Below are 17,305 nucleotides of genomic sequence, written 5' to 3' on the forward strand. Positions count from 1 at the left end.
AAGATATCAATATTCCTGGGTATTCAGTGAATTGAGAGAATTTTATGTAAAGTACTGATTGGAGTTTCAAAACTATGTAAAATATCTATCAAACCCCTTCATTTTTCTCCTTGAAATCTATAAATTAGCTGTTTAATTCCTTAGTTTTTTAAAAGATTCATAAATGTAAGAACGGACATGGATTTACAAGTTTATGTGGTTTGGTAAATATTTATCCCTAAACATTGTAATCAAATAGAACCTACAGCCAAACGTGTAGCCTCAATGCAGAGTTTGTTCTTCTCTTATGTGTTTCAGCTTGATCTGAAATTGGGACTTGATTTTGCAGCTATTATTAGAACTGTTCCTCACAGGATCATGTCGACTTTCATGGAAATAGGGGAATGAAAGCAGAAGCAGTGCTGTGCTGCTCAAAGCAGCAGCAATGACATCCCCTCAGAAGAATCCTTAGTTTTTAAATTAGTAACTTCATTTACCGGTAGCAACTGTGGGCCAACTCGAAATTGCCACTGATTATTCATTTAAACAATGGCGTCACTGCCAGATGAGCCAAGTAAAAGTTATATCCTTATTTAGCTTCCATAAAATAAGGAGAGCAAAATAAGTATTTTCATACGGACATAAAATTTCAGAAACCCCACATTTCAGACAGCCAGAAAAATAATAGTTCTTAGACCTCTATTAGGAACAATTTCAAAAACACTCCTTATTTCTTTCAAGGATTATAGGATAACAAGCAATGGCTTTTTAGCATTTATGATGTGTGATAACCCAGTGGGGATGGGGTGTGGAGCCCTCATCCAGCTTTATATCTTACAGGTTTCCATCCTTTACAGATGGGTGTCGGTGAATGTGGTGTGTTCCTTAGTCATAGAGCTGAAACCCTTGATGGCATTCATCAGGTCCTCTTCATCCACATACTGAAAAAGACACCAATCATCACTGGTTAGGATGTTGCTGGCAATAGTCTTATGCAAAATGTATTAATATATCATTTGAGCGTTACATTGTACCATATCTTAACCTTTCAAGCCTCAGTTTCCTCATCTGTAAAGTGGGGACGTTTTTATATGATTTCGTTCAAAATTAAACAGAAGAGCCAGAATGCAAGCTGTTATGCTCCATTGTGTCTCACTCTCTTACTGTATTTTATATTTATTGAATAGGGCTAGTAATATTGATTATAATGTTATAATGAACAGATAATTTGCCGAGTATGGGCATCTTGAAAAGCTTTCACTGAATCACTTTGCAGACTGCCTATTACCAGTATGGTCAAAAGTCAGCAAAATGGCAATATAGTATAATAGTGAAGAATGGGGGCAGTGTAATCAGACAATGTTTCTAAGATCCCAATTCCACAAAAAAATTACTAGCTGTGTGTTCTTGGGTAAGGGCACACATTCATCTAAGCCCTCAATGTATTATGTTGAACTATATGAAACTACCATTTTGCATGTCAAATATGATCAATTATTTATGTTTCAACCTAATATAATTATTCTTGATATTTAGAAACTTTAGATCCAAAATGGAATCATGGAATTCAACAGTTGTAACAACTTCAAACAACCCCATGATTTTTAAATGCTTATTATTTATCATCATTCTAAGCAAACCAGAAGGACTGTAAATTTTAGTTTTTGTTGTGATTGGAACCTGGAGCCAGGAAACTTGCTTTATTCTTTGCCATTAGTTAAGAAAGGTTTCATGGAAGTCATCAACTTTTCAGTGAAGGAAAAGTGAGAAGTGGGAGAGAGAGCGATGAGTGAGAGTCCAAATGCAGAAGCAGACAGTTGAAAGAAATGGAGGTGGCGACTTCTGGCTCAGAGGAGTAAGCAGAGGGGCTAAGTTCTTAGTTGGCCATCTATTTATTATCCAACTATTCCAAAGGAATGGTACTCCCTCAGACATGTAGGTAGTTGGCACAATGAAGTGTGACGGTTGCTAAAAACTCTAGGACTTTATTCATTTCAGCCACTAGGGGCTCAAAATAAATATTACATAATGATGACGTTAACTCTTTTGTACCCCCTGGATTGAAATTATGAAAAACAAAGTTCATAAATAGTAATGCCCTTATTTATCATAATTTTCTGAGTTTCTTGGAAAGAAACTATTGATCCTATTGAGAGACTCTTTTTCTCCTCTAACCATAAACCAGAAGGAAAACACACTTCCTTTTATTTTTTTTTTCCTTTAGTAAAACAGGTGCTTGTACTTTATGCCTCTTTTAGGCCAGTTCCAATGTTTTCAGTCATGTTCTGCCCAAGATAAGGAAGCAGAGCCTGTTTGTCTATTCACTTACGCATGAGTTTATTTTTTGAGCATCTATTGTGTGCCGGAACAAGACAAAGTTTCTACCCTGCTCATCAAGCAGGTAAACAAGTTGTTGCAAAATAATTGGGTAAATGGTCAGAGGGATGCACTGAGTGCCGTGCGGCCATCCTTCAATGAGGTGCAGGAAGCTCCATGCCACCTCTTTATCAATATACTTCTGGAATGTTTAGCAAAGGCTCTGGACGAGGAAATTGACTCACCAGTCCGCTATCATGGCCCATGATGGTTTCCCACAGCGAGTCGTCAATCAAGACCTTCTTGTCTTGAATGTCTATGAGCTGACTGACACTGCGGTGGAGAGCGCCTTGGGAATAGGCCTGGCTGACTTGGCTCTGACTTGGGATGCGCAGTACAGACAGGCTCCGGTTGCTCCTAATACTCACAGGTGTCCCAGACCGGGGGATTTTGGTAGCAGCTAAGCCCTGAAAAAAAAGTTACTGTTGGTGACTAAGGTCTAAAGAAAATAGTCTTGAAGTAGGATAGAAAATCATGTGTCACATGTCATCAGTGAAGGGAGCGCTGTCCCCATCTCCTCCTATGGAACTTAGATCATCAGTGAAGGGAGCGCTGTCCCCATCTCCTCCTATGGAACTTAGCTCATCTGGAATCCTATGGCCCCTGGATTCTTGGTAAAGGTGAGATAATAAGCTGATGGCCACGTTAGATGGCCAGCATTCTTAGTGCCCCAAGAGTTCACATACTGGTGCTTTGGCTATTATTCCCCGTGGACTAGGGCTGCTGCATCGCAAAGCAGTAGGGTGAGGGGTCGGGTTAGCAAGGTAGTCTCTTCATGGGTGTCAGCACAGAGCCTCCTTCTTGAGAACAGCCCTTCCCCAGAGCAAAATTAGCAATGTTCTCTCATGGTCAGTCACTAAGTGAGCACAACTGTTTTTCACTTTAAAATTCCTGGATTTATGTAGGGAACCTGACTCCTCCCTCCCTCTTTTCTCATTCCACATTGTTCCCCTTGTTATAGGATTCCAGCCTCCAAAATAAGGAGGACACACAAAGACATCGGAAAGACAAAGGCACTCTATGATTAGGATCTAGAATGTGCCATTAGGAAGTGTAGCTGCTCTAAACATCTGAGGGTTCTGATTTAGCTGATTTAACCAATCAGTGAAGTGTTCTGCTTTTCACCGTGCCACTGACACACCATGCAAAGATCGTGCATTCATGCAGCACACAGAGGTACCTCAAAGTGCATGGTGTAACTTTTTAGGGTAACATTGCTTGACACATCAGATACATCAGCCACGGAGTCAAACTGAAAACAAAAGTGGGGTATCAGCGTTTGGAACATTTTTAAACAAATTCTTTGAAAGGAGGAATCAAGATGGCAGAATAGAAGGACGTGGAGCTCACCTCCTCCCACAAATACATCAAAAATACATCTACATGTAGAATAATGCTCATGTAATACCTTACTGAACTAGGGCAATAGATATCAGACACCCAGAAGTGCAAGAAAGAACTCCACATAACTGCATAGGGCAAAAGAAAAAAAAGAAATTGGGATGGACCTGCGCCTCTAGGAGGGAGCTGTGAAAGAGGAAACGTTCCTACATCCTAGGAAGCACCTTCACTGGTGGGGAGATCAGCTGGGACAGAAAGGGAGCTTCAGAGGCTCGGAAGAGAGTACAACAACTGGTTGGCAGCAGGCAGAACAGAGAGAGATGGGCACAGAGGATTGGTGCTACCTTGGGGCAATCCCCAGCCCAAGATGCATGCCTACTGGTATGTGCAGGGCCAGGTGCTGAAACTCAGGCTTCAGAGGACAGACCCAGGGGAGAGGACTGGGGTTGGCAGCATGGAGACAGCCTGAAGGGGCTGGAGTGTGGTATGGGCCACAACTGGGGTGTACACAGAAGAAGCCTGGGCCTGCCATAGAGGCAAAGTGCCATTGCTAAAGGGCGTGTGAAGGGAGGGGTGAAGCCTGCCATAACAGCCTCTTTCTCCCTGCTGCCTCTACGAGTTCTGGCAGCAGGACAGTGGGTGCTCCCATGGCTCAGACAAGTCCAGCCTCAGCAGCTGTGAGCTTTGCGGTCACATGTGCTTGGAGGCGGGGCTGGGGTCTGGGATGCTTCCATAGCTCCCATGGCAGGTCCAGGTGTGTGACTACTGCGGTCCTGGTACCCAACTTCAGTGGATCGGCACCAAAGGGTCTGTGCTGGTGGCTTTGTGAACACAGTGCCTGAGGGACAACAGGGACAGCTGCCTGAATTCCCACAGTGGAGGTGGTGCCGAGGGCAGTGCCAACCACAGAGTACTTTGTGAGCCTGCACAGGTGACACCACAGAGCACACTCCCTGGTAGACAGCTCCCGCAAAGGAAGACTCAGTGGCCCCTCTCCCAGCGGGAACACTCCACTCCCGTCTACCTCACACTGCAGCTCAGAAACCGTTCTGAGGACTTCTACTCCAACAACTCAGGAGCAGACTCTGCCCCTGACAGGGCAGTGACAACCACAGAGCAAAGAGGAGGCCTGCTAAATATCTAAAGGCGCAAGAGAAAAACAAAGAGTTAATTACAAGCAAACCTCCATAAGGCTATCAGCTGCTTTCTCTACAGAAATGCTGCAGACCAGAAGGGAGTGGCAAGATATATTCAAAGTCCTGAAAGGGAAAAATACGTAACCTAGGATACTCTAGCCTGCAAGCTTATCATTTGGAATAGAAGTAGAGATAAAGAATTTCTCAAACAAGCAAAAACTAAAAAAATACAGCAATACTAAGCCTATCCTAAAGGAAATATCAAAACGTCTTCTCTAAATAGAAAAGAAGAATCTATAGGAAACAGAAAATCTGTTTGAAACTAAATCACTTAAATAAGCCAGTACACATATTAAAAGAAAAAATTTCTGTGAAAGCAATGATAACCAAAAGGATGAAGAAAGGATGAACATGAAGGTGTAAAAGAAGGCATCAAAATCATAAAATGTGGGAGAGGAGAGTATGAAAATGAAGATTTTTTTTTCCAGCATGTGTCTGAGACTATATGACTACCAGTCTAAAATCAGTAGATATAGGAAGGGGCTAATATACTTGAAAAACAAGGTAACCAGAAATAAAAAACATACAATGAATTCACAAAAACCAAAAAAAGAACACAAGAATAATACAAAAGAAAATCATCAAACCACAAAAGGAAAAACAAAAGAAAAAGAAAGAGAAATACAATATCAATGGGAAAACAAGGTTTAAAATGGCAATAAAATATCAATAATTATCTTAAATGTCAACGGACAAAATGCTCCAATCAAAAGACATAGAGTAGCAGACTGGATATAAAACAAGAGCCTACAATATGCTGCCTACAATATGCTGCCTACAAGAGACCCACTTTCGGACAAAGGACACACACAGGTGGAAAGTGAGGGAATGCAAAAAGATATTTCACGCAAACAGAAATGACAAGAAAGTGGGGGTTGCAATACTCATATCAGACAAAATAGACATTAAAACAAAGTCTAAAAAGAAAGATAAAGAAGGACACTGTAAAGGGATCAATGTAAGAGGATATTACACTTGTCAACATATATGCACCCAGTATAGGAGGACCCAAATACATAAAACAAATACTAACAGACATAAAGAGAGAAACTGATGGGAATACAATAATAGTAGGAGAATTTTAACACCTCACTCACATCAATGGAAAGATTTTTTAGACAGAAAATCAGTAAGGCAACAGAGCTCTGAAATGATACAATAGAACAGTTAGACTTAATTGATATTTTCAGGACATTACATCTTAAAAAAGTAGAATACACATTCTTTTCAAGTGCACATGGAACACTGCCTAGGATTGACCACATACAAGGGCACAAAACAGTCAACAAATTTAAGAGTGTAGAAATTATTTCAAGCATCTTTTCTGACCACAGTGGCATGAAACTAGAAATCAACCACAGAAAAAGAAATGAGGAAAAAAGAAAAACAATTACATGAAGACTAAACAACATGCTATTAAAAAGCCAATGGGCCAACAATGAAAACAAAGAAAAAATTTTAAAATACCTTGAGGCAAATGACAATGAAAACACAACCATGCAAAATCTATGGGATGCATCAAAAGAAGTTCTTAGAGAGAAGTTCATAGTGATACAGGCCTTCCTCATAAAACAAGAAAAGTTGAAAAAAACCTAACCCATCACCTAAAAGAATTAGAAAAGAAAAAAAGAATAAACAAAACCTAAAGTCAGCAGAAAGAAGGAAGTAATAAAGATCAGCAAGGAAATAAATAGAGATTTAAAAAAGAACAATAGAAAAAAATCAATAAAACCAACAGCTGGTTCTTTGAAACGGTAAACATAATTGACAAACCTCTGGCTAGGCTCACCAAGAAGAAAAGAGAGAAGACTCAAATAAAATAAGGAAAGAGGAGAAAGCACAACTGATACTGCAGAGATACAAAAAACCATAAGAGAATACTATGAACAATTGTATGCCAACAAATTCGGCAACCTAGTAGAAATGGACAAGTTTCTAGAAACATACAGTCCACCAAAAGTGAATGAAGAAGAAATAGATAACTTGAAAAGACCAGTCACTAGAAATGAAATAGAATTTGTAATAAAAATACTCCCTACAAATAAAAGTCCAGGACCAGATGGCTTCACAGGCAAATTCTACCAAACATACAAAGAACTTACACCAATCCTTCTCAAACTCTTCCAAAAGACTGAAGAGGAGGGAACACTCCCAAAGACATTCCATGAAGTCACCATCACCCTGATACCAAAACGAGATAAAGACACCACCAAAAAAGAAAATTACAAGCCAATATCTTTGATGAATATAGATGCAAAAATTCTCAACAAAATATTAGCAAACCAAATAGAACAATACATAAAAAAGATCATACACCACAACCAACTTGGATTCATCCCAGGGTCACAATGATGGTTTGACATATGTAAATCAATCAATGTAATGCACCACATCAAAAACTAAGACAAACACCACATGATCATCTCAGTAGATGCAGAAAAAGCATTTGATAAAATTCACCATTGATTCATGATAAGAACCCTTACAAAAGTGGATAGAGAGGTAACATATCTCAACATAATAAAAGCTATTTATGACAAACCCATAGCCAATATACTACTCAATGGTGAAAAGCTGAAAGCGTTCCTGCTAAAATCTGGAACAAGACAAGGATGCCCATGGTCAACACTTCTATTCAGCATAGTATTGGAAGTCCTAGCCACAACAATTAGACAAGAAAAAGAAATAAAATGTGTTCAGATTGGTAGGGAAGAGGTAAAATTGTCATTATATGCAGATGACATAATACCACATAGAGAAAACCCTAAAGACTCCACACAAAAACTACTGGAACTGATAAATTCAGCAAAGTAGCAGGATACAAGATTAACATACAGAAATTGGTTGCATTTCTTTATACAAACAATGAAATATCAGAAAGGGAATGTAGACAAACAATACCCTTTAAAGTTGCATCAAAAAATAAAATAAAATACTTAGGAATAAAACTCACCAAGAAGGTGAAAATACTTATATGCTGAGAACTACAAAACATCAATAAAGGAAACTGAAGATGATAAAAAGAAATGGAAAGATATCCCATGCTCTTGGCTTGGAAGAATTAATAGTGTTAAAATGGCCACACTATCCAAAGCAATCTATAGATTTAATGTGACCCCTATCAAATTATCCATGACATTTTTCACAGAACTAGAACAAATTACACTAAAATTTATATGGAACCTAAAAAGACCCAGAATTGCCAAAGCAATTCTCAGGAAAAAGAACAAAGCAGGAGGCATAACCCTCCAAGACTTCAGACAATATTGCAAAGCTACAGTTATCAAAACAGTGTGGTATGGGCAGAAAAAAGACACATGGATCAATGGAATAGAAGAGCTCCAAAATAAACACACACCTATGGACAATTAATTATCAACAAATGAGTAAAGAACATACAATGGAGAAAAGAAAATCTCTTCAGTAAGTGGTGTTGGGAGAGTTGGACAGCCACATGCAAATCAATGAAGTTAGAACATACCTTCACATCATGCACAAAAATAAACTCAAAATGACTTAAAGACAAATATAAGACATGACATCATAAAACTCTTAGAAAAGAACATAGGCAAAACAGTCTTTGATATAAATCATACCATTTTCGTAGGTCAGTCTCCCAAGGCAATAAAAATAAAAACAAAAATAAACAAGTGGGACGTAATCAAACTTATCAGCTTTTGACAGCAAAGGAAATCATAAACCAAATGAAGAGAACCTACAGACTGCAAGAAAATATTTGCAAATGATGTGACCAATAAAGGGCTTAATTTTTGAAATATACAAACAGCTCATACAACTCAATAACAACAAAACAAACAAACAACACAATTAAAAAATGGGCAAAATACCTAAATATACATTTCTCCAAAGAAGACATACAGATGGTCAATAGGCACATGAAAAGATGCCCATCATTGCTAATTATTAGAGAAATCAAATCAAAACTACAACGAGGTACCACCTCACACGAATCAGAATGGGCATCATTAAAAATTCTACAAATAACAAATGCTGGAGGGGGTTGTGGAGAAAAGGGAACCCTCCTATACTGTTGGTGGGAATGTCAATTGGTGCAGCCAATACGGAAAACAGTATGGAGGTTCCTCAAAAAACTAAAAATAGAGTTGCTATATGATCCAGCAATCTCACTCCTGGACATATATCCAGACAAAATTATAATTCAAAAAGATACATGCACCCCTATGTTCATAGCAGCACTATTCACAATAACCAAGACATGGAAACAACCTAAACATCCACTGACAGATTGACAGATTTATGGATAAGGGAGATGTGGTGTATTTATACAATGGAATATTACTGAGCCATAGAAAAGGATGAAACAGATGCCTGGCTGGAGGACAAGATGGCAGAGTAGAAGGACCTGAGTTCACTTCTTTTCAAGAAAACACCAAAATCACAACTAACTGCTGAACAACCATCGACAAAAAAGACCGGAACCTAACAAAAGAGATATTCTACATACAAAGACAAAGAAGAAGACACAATGAGATGGTAGGAGGGGTGCATTCACGATACAATCAAATCCCATACCTGCCAGGTGGGCAACACACAACTGGAAAATAATTATATCACAGAGGGTCTCCTACAGGAGTGAGAGTTCTGAGCCTATGTCATGCTGCCCAGTCTGGGGGTTTGGCTTCAGGAGGAGCAGCCCCCAGAGCACTTGATTTTGAAGGCCAATGGGACTTGATCGCAGGAACTCCATAGGACTGGAGAAACCATAAGCTCCACTCTTGGAGGGCACACACAAGGTCTTGTGCACCCTGGGACCCAGGGAAAAAGCAGTGACTTCACAGAAGCCTGGGTCAGACCTACCTGTTGGTCTGGGAGGGTCTCCTGGAGAGGTAGGGGGGTAACTGTGTCTCACTGCAGGGACAACGATACTGGTGTCAAGGTACTGGGGAGCACTAATTGGTATGAGCTGTCTGCAGGTCTCCATTTTGATGCCAAGAACTGGCCACACCCAACAGCCTGCATGTTCCAGTGCTGGGTCGCCTCAGGCCAAACAACCAACAGGGCAGGAACACAGCCTCACCCATCAGCAGACAAGCTGTTTAAAGTCTTCCTCAGTCCACAGCCACCTCTAAACACACCTGTTGATATGGCCCTGCCCAACAGAGGGACAAGACCCAGCTCCAAACACCAGTAGGCTGGCACCAGTCTCTCCCACCAGGAAGCCTGCCCAAGCCTCTTACACCAGCCTCACTCACCAGGGGACAGACACCAGAAGCAAGAGAAACTACAATCCTGCAGCTTGCGGGACTGCAAACACAGAAAGTTAGACAAAATAGGATGGCAGAGGAATATGTTCCAGACGAAGGAACAAAATAAAACCCCAGAAGAACAACTAAGTGAAGTGGAGCTAGTCAATCTATCCGAAAAAAGACTTCAGAGTAATGACAGTAAAGATGATCCAAGATCTCAGAAAAAAATGGAGGAACAGACTGAGAAGTTACAAGAAATGCTTAACAAAGAACTAGAAGATCTAAAGAACAAAGTTGAACATACAATAACTGAAATGAAAAATACACTAGAAAGAATCAATAGCAGAATGAATGAGGCAGAAGATTGGATACGTGAGCTCAAAGGCAGAATAGTGGAAATCACTGCTGTAGAACAGAATAAAGAAAAACGAATGAAAAGAAATGAGGACAGTTTAAGGGACTTCCCTGGTGGTGCAGTGGTTAAGCATCTGCCTGCCAATGCAGGGGACACGGGTTAAAGCCCTGGTCCCAGAAGATCCCACATGTGGCGAACCAACTAAGCCCGTGCGCCACAACTACTGAGCCTGCACTCTACAGCCCGCAAGCCACAACTACTGAGCCCATGTGCCACAACTCCTGAAGCCCGCACACACAGAGACCATGCTCTACAACAATAGAAGACACCGAAATGAGCAGCCCATGCACTGCAACGACGAGTAGTCCCTGCTCACCGCAACTACAGAAAGCCCACTTGCAACACCAAAGACCCAACACAGCAGGGAGGAGCTTCAAGATGGCGGAAGTGTAAGACGTGGAAATCAACTTCCTCCCCACAAATACAACAGAAATACATCTACATGTGGAACAACTCCTACATAACACATACTGAATGCTGGCAGAAGACCTGAGACATCCCAAAAGGCAAGAAACTCCCCACGTACCTGGGTAGGGCAAAAGAAAAAAGAAAAAACAGAGACAAAAGAATAGGGACAGGATCTGCAGCTCTGGGAGGGAGCCGTGAAGGAGGGAAAGTTTCCACACACTAGAAGCCCCTTCGCGGGCGGAGACTGCGGGTGCCAGAGGGGGGAGCTTTGGAGCCGCGGAGGAGAGCGCAGCCACAGGGCTGCGGAGGGCAAAGCGGAGAGATTCCCGCACAGAGGATCAATGCGACCAGCACTCACCAGCCCGAGAGGCTTGTCTGCTCAGCCGCCGGGCCGGGCGGGGCTGGGAGCTGAGGCTCGGGCTTCGGTCGGAGCGCCGGGAGAGGACTGCGGCTGGCTGCGTGAACACAGCCGGAAGGGGGTTAGTGCGCCACAGCTAGCCGGGAGGGAAAAAGTTTGGAGCTGCCGAAGAGGCAAGAGACTTTTTCTTGCCTCTTTGTTTCCTGGTGTGCAAGGAGAGGGGATTAAGAGCGCTGCTTAAAGGAGCTCCAGAGACGGGTGCAAGCTGTGGCTATCAGTGCGGACACCACAGACGGACGTGACACACCAAGCCTGCTGCTGCCACCACCAAGAATCCTGTGTGCAAGCACAGGTCACTACCACACCTCCCCTCCCGGGAGCCTGTGCAGCCCGCCACTGCCAGGGTCCCAGGATCCAGGGACAACTTCCCCGGGAGAACGCACGGCACGCCTCAGGCTGGTGCAACGACACACCGGCCTCTGCCGCCGCAGGCTCGCCCCTCATCCGTACCCCACCCTCCCCCCAGCCTGAGTGAGCCAGAGCCTCTGAACAAGCTGATCCTTTAACCCCGTCCTGTCTGAGTGAAGAAGTGACGCCCTCAGGTGACCTACACGCAGAGGCAGGACCAAATAGAAAGCTGAACCCCGGGAGCTGTGCAAAAAAAAGAGAAAGAAATTTCTCCCAGCAGCCTCAGGAGCAGCGGATTAAATCTCCACAATTAACTTGATGTACCCTGCATCTGTGGAATATCTGAATAGACAACAAATCAACCCAAATTGAGGATGTGGTCTTTGGGAGCAACGATACATATTTTTTCCCTGTTTCTCTTTTTGTGAGTGTGTATGTGTATGCTTCTATGTGTGATTTTGTCTGTATAGCTTTGCTTTTACCATTTGTCCTAGGGTTCTGTCTGTCCATTTATTTATTGTTTTTATTACTTAAAAACACTTTTTTCTTAATAATTATTTATTTCGTATTTTAATAACTATTTTATTTTATTCTTTCTTTCTTTTTTTCTTTCTTACTTTTCTTTCTTTCTTTCTTTCTTTCTTTCTTTCTTTCTCTCTTTCTGTCTTATTTTTTCTCCCTCTTATTCTGAGCCTTGTGGATGACAGGCTCTTGGTGCTCCACCCAGGTGTCAGGGCTGTGCCTCTGAGGTGGGAGAGCCAAGTGCAGGACACTGGTCCACAAGAGACCTGCCAGCTCCATGTAATATCAAACGGCGAAAATCTCCCAGAGATCTCCATCTCAACGTCAAGACCCAGCTTCACTCAATGACCAGCAAGCTACAGTGCTAGACACCCTATGCCAAACAACTAGCAAGACAGGAATACAGACCCACCCATTAGCACAGAGGCTGCCTAAAATCATAATAAGTACACAGACAGCCCAAAACACACCACCAGACATGGACCTGCTGACCAGAAAGACAAGATACAGCCTCATCCACCAGAACACAGGAACTGGTCCCCTCCACCAGGAAGCCTACACAACCCACTGAACCAACCTTTGCCACTGGGCACAGACACCAAATCAATGGAAACAACAAACCCGCAGCCTGCAAAAAGGAGACCCCAAACACAGTAAGTTAAGCAAAATGAGAAGACAGAAAAACACACCACAGATGAAGGAGCAAGATAAAAACCCATCAGGGTTAACAAGTGAAGAGGAAATAGACAGTCTACCTGAAAAGAATAAAGAATAATGATAGTAAAGATGATCGAAAATCTTGGCAATAGAATGGAGAAAATACAAGAAACGTTTAACAAGGACCTAGAAGAAGTAAAGAGCAAACAAACAGAGATTAACAACACAATAAATGAACTTAAAAATTCTCTAGAAGGGATCAATAGCAGAATAACTGAGGCGGAAGAACGGATAAGTGCCTGGAAGATAAAATAGTGGAAATAACTACTGCAGAGCAGAATAAAGAAAAAAGAATGAAAAGAATTGAAGACAGTCTCAGAGACCTCTGGGACACCATGAAATGCACCACCATTCGAATTATAGGGGTCCCAGAAGAAGAAGAGAAAAAGAAAGGGACTGAGAAAATATTTCAAGAGATTATAGTTGAAAACTTCCCTAATATGGGAAAGGAAATAGTTAATCAAGTCCAAGAAGCACAGAGAGTCCCATACAGGATAAATCAAAGGAGAAACACACCAAGACACATATTGATCAAACTTTCAAAAATTAAATACAAAAAAAAAAATTAAAAGCAGCAATGGAAAAACAACAAATAACACACAAGGGAATCTCCATAAGGTAAACAGCTGATCATTCAGCAGAAACTCTGCAAGCCAGAAGGGACTGGCAGGACATATTTAAAGAGATGAAAGAGAAAAACCTACAACCAAGATTACTCTACCCAGCAAGGATCTCATTCAGATTTGATGGAAAAATTACAAGCTTTACAGACAAGCAAAAGCTAAGATAATTCAGCACCACCAAACCAGCTTTACAACAAATGCTAAAGGAACTCCTCTAGGCAGGAAACAGAAGAGAAGGAAAAGACCTACAATAGTAAAAGCAAAAGAATTAAGAAAATGGTAATAGGAACATACATATCAATAATTAACTTAAAAGTAAAAGGATTAAACGTTCCAACCAAAAGACTTAGACTGGCTGAATGGATACAAAAACAAGACCTGTATATATGCTGTCTACAAGAGACTCATTTCAGACCAAGGGACACATACAGACTGAAAGTGAGGAGATGGAAAAAGTTATTCCATGCAAATGGAAATCAAAGAAATCTGGAGTAGCAATTCTCATATCAGACAAAATAGACTTTAAAACAAGGACTATTACAAGAGACAAAGAAGGACACTACATAATGATCAAGGGATCAATCCAAGAAGAAGATACAACAATTGTAAACATTTATGAACCCAACATAGGAGCACCTCAATAGATAAGGAAAATATTAACAGCCATAAAAGGGGAAACTGACAGTAACACAATCATAGTAGGGGACTTTAACACCCCACTTTCACCAATGGACAGATCATCCAAAATGAAAATAAATAAGGAAACACAAGCTTTAAATGATACATTAAACAAGATGGACTTAATTGATATTTATAGGACATTCTGTCTAAAAACAACAGAATACACTTTCTTCTCAAGTGCTTATGGAACATTCTCTAGGATAGATCATATCTTGGGTCACAAATCAAGCCTTGGTAAATTTAAGAAAATTGAAATCATATCAAGTATCTTTTCCAACCACAACGCTCTGAGACTAGATATCAATTACAAGAAAAAATCTGTAAGAAATACAAACACATGGAGGCTAACAAACACACTAATTAATAACCAAGAGATCACTGAAGAAATCAAAGAGGAAATCAAAACATACCTAGAAACAAATGACAATGAAAACACAATGACCCAAAACCTATGAGATGCAGCAAAAGCAGTTCTAAGAGGGAAGTTTATAGCTATACCAGCCTATCTTAAGAAACAAGAAACATCTCAAATAAACAACCTAACTTTACACCTAAAGCAATTAGAGAAAGAAGAACAAAGAAAACACAAAGTTAGAGGAAGGAAAGAAATCATAAAGATCAGATTAGAAATAAATGAAAAAGAAATGAAGGAAACGATAGCAAAGATGAGTAAAACTAAAAGCTTGTTCTTTGAGAAGATAAACAAAATTGATAAACCACTAACCAGACTCATCAAGAAAAAAAGGGATAAGGCTCAAATCAATAGAATTAGAAATGAAAAAGGAGAAGTAATAACTGACACTGCAGAAATACAAAGGATCATGAGAGATTACTACAAGCTACTATATGCCAATAAAATGGAAACCTGGAAGAAATGGACAAATTCTTAGAAAGACACAACTTTCTGAGACTGAACCAGGAAAAATAGAAAATATGATGAGACCAATCACAAGCACTGAGATTGAAAGTGTGATTAAATATCTTCCAACAAACAGAAGCCCAAGACCAGATGGCTTCACAGGCGAATTCTATCAAACATTTAGAGAAGAGCTGACACCTATCCTTCTCAAACCCTTCCAAAATATAGCAGAGGGAGGAACACTCCCAAACTCACTATATGAGGCCACCATCATTTTGATACCAACACCAGACAAAGATGTCACAAGGAAAGAAAACTACAGGACAATATCACTGATGAACATAGATGCAAAAATCCTCAACAAAATACTAGCAAACAGAATCCAACAGCACATTAAAAGGATCATATGTTATGCTCAAGTGGGGTTTATCCCAGGAATGCAAGGATTCTTCAATATACGCAAATCAATCAATGTGATACACCATATTAACAAATTGAAGGATAAAAACCATATGATCATCTCAATAGATGCAGAGAACTCTTTCGACAAAATTCAACACCCATTTATGATAAAAACCCTGCAGAAAGTAGGCATAGAGGGAACTTTCCTCAACATAATAAAAGCCATATATGACAAACCCACAGCCAACATCGTCCTCAACGTTGAAAAACTGAAACCATTTCCACTAAGATCAGGAAGAAGACAAGGTTGCCCACTCTCACCACTATTATTCAACATAGTTTTGGAAGTTTTAGTCACAGCAATCAGAGAAGAAAAAGTAATAAAAGGAATCCAAATCGGAAAAGAAGAAGTAAAGCTGTCAGTGTTTGCAGATGACATGATACTATACATAGAGAATCCTAAAGATGCTACCAGAAAACTACTAGAGCTAATGATTTTGGCTCATGAGCAATGAATTTGGTAAAGTAGCAGGGTACAAAATTAATGCACAGAAAACACTTGCATTCCTATACACTAATGATGAAAAATCTGAAAGTGAAATTAAGAAAACGCTCCCGGGCTTCCCTGGTGGTGCAGTGGTTGAGAGTCCTCCTGCCGATGCAGGGGACACGGGTTCGTGCCCCGGTCCAGGAAGATCCCACATGCCGCAGAGCGGCTGGGCCCGTGAGCCATGGCCGCTGAGCCTGCACTTCCAGAGCCTGTGCTCCACAACGGGAGAGGCCACAACAGTGAGAGGCCCGCATACTGGGGGGGGGTGGGGGGTGGGGGGTGGGGGGAAGAAAACGCTCCCATTTACCATTGCAAGAAAAAGAATAAGATATCTAGGAATAAACCTACCTAAGGAGACAAAAGACCTGTATGCAGAAAATTATAAGACACTGATTAAAATAATTAAGGATGATACAAACAGATGGAGAGATATACCGTGTTCTTGGATTGGAAGAATCAACATTGTGAAAATGACTCTACGACCTGAAGCAATGTACAGATTCAATACAATCCCTATCAAGCTACCACTGGCAATTTTCACAGAACTAGAACAAAAAATCTCACAATTTGTATGGAAACACATGACCCCGAATAGACAAAGCAACCTTGAGAAAGAAAAATGGAGCTGGAGGTATCAGGTTCCCTGACTTCAGAATATATTACAAAGCTACAGTAATCAAGACAGTATGGTACAAAAACAGAAATATATATCAGTGGAACAGGATAGAAAGCCCAGAGATAAACCCATGCACATATGGTCACCTTACCTTTGATAAAGGAGGCAAGAACATACACTGGAGAAAAGACAGCTTCTTCAATAAGTGGTGCTGGGAAAAGTGGACAGCTACATGTAAAAGAATGAAATTAGAACACTCCCTACCATCATACACAAAAGTAAACTCAAAATGGATTAAAGACCTAAATGTAAGGCCAGACACTATCAAACTCTTTGAGGAAAACATAGGCAGAACACTCTATGACATAAATCACAGCAAGATCCTTTTGGACCCTCCTCCTAGAGAAATGGAAATAAAAACAAAAATAAACAAATGGGATCTAATGAAACTTAAAAGCTTTTGCATAGCAAAAAAAAAAACATAAACAAGGTGAAAAGACAACCCTCAGAATGGGAGAAAATATTTGCAAATGAAGCAACTGACAAAGGATTAATCTCCAAAAGATACAAGCAACTCATGAAGCTCAGTATCAAAAAAACAAACAACCCAATCCAAAAATTGGCAG

General features: G+C 40.6%; 1 protein-coding gene across 1 annotated transcript in view; it reads right to left on the reverse strand.

Annotated features, from left to right (window-relative positions):
- Nucleotides 1–733: 733 nt before the first annotated feature.
- The window catches only part of USH2A (usherin), a 737,336-nt gene continuing 720,764 nt past the window's right edge, over nt 734–17,305 (reverse strand). The window contains exons 61-62 of the mRNA XM_060127145.1: nt 2,541–2,762; nt 734–920 (exon numbers count right to left, since the gene is read on the reverse strand). Coding sequence (XP_059983128.1) covers nt 831–920; nt 2,541–2,762 — 312 coding nt within the window. The 3' untranslated portion in view covers nt 734–830. The remainder of the gene's footprint in view (nt 921–2,540; nt 2,763–17,305) is intronic.

The sequence above is a fragment of the Lagenorhynchus albirostris genome, chromosome 2 (assembly GCF_949774975.1).
Source record: "Lagenorhynchus albirostris chromosome 2, mLagAlb1.1, whole genome shotgun sequence".
NCBI classification, from domain to species: Eukaryota; Metazoa; Chordata; class Mammalia; order Artiodactyla; family Delphinidae; genus Lagenorhynchus; species Lagenorhynchus albirostris.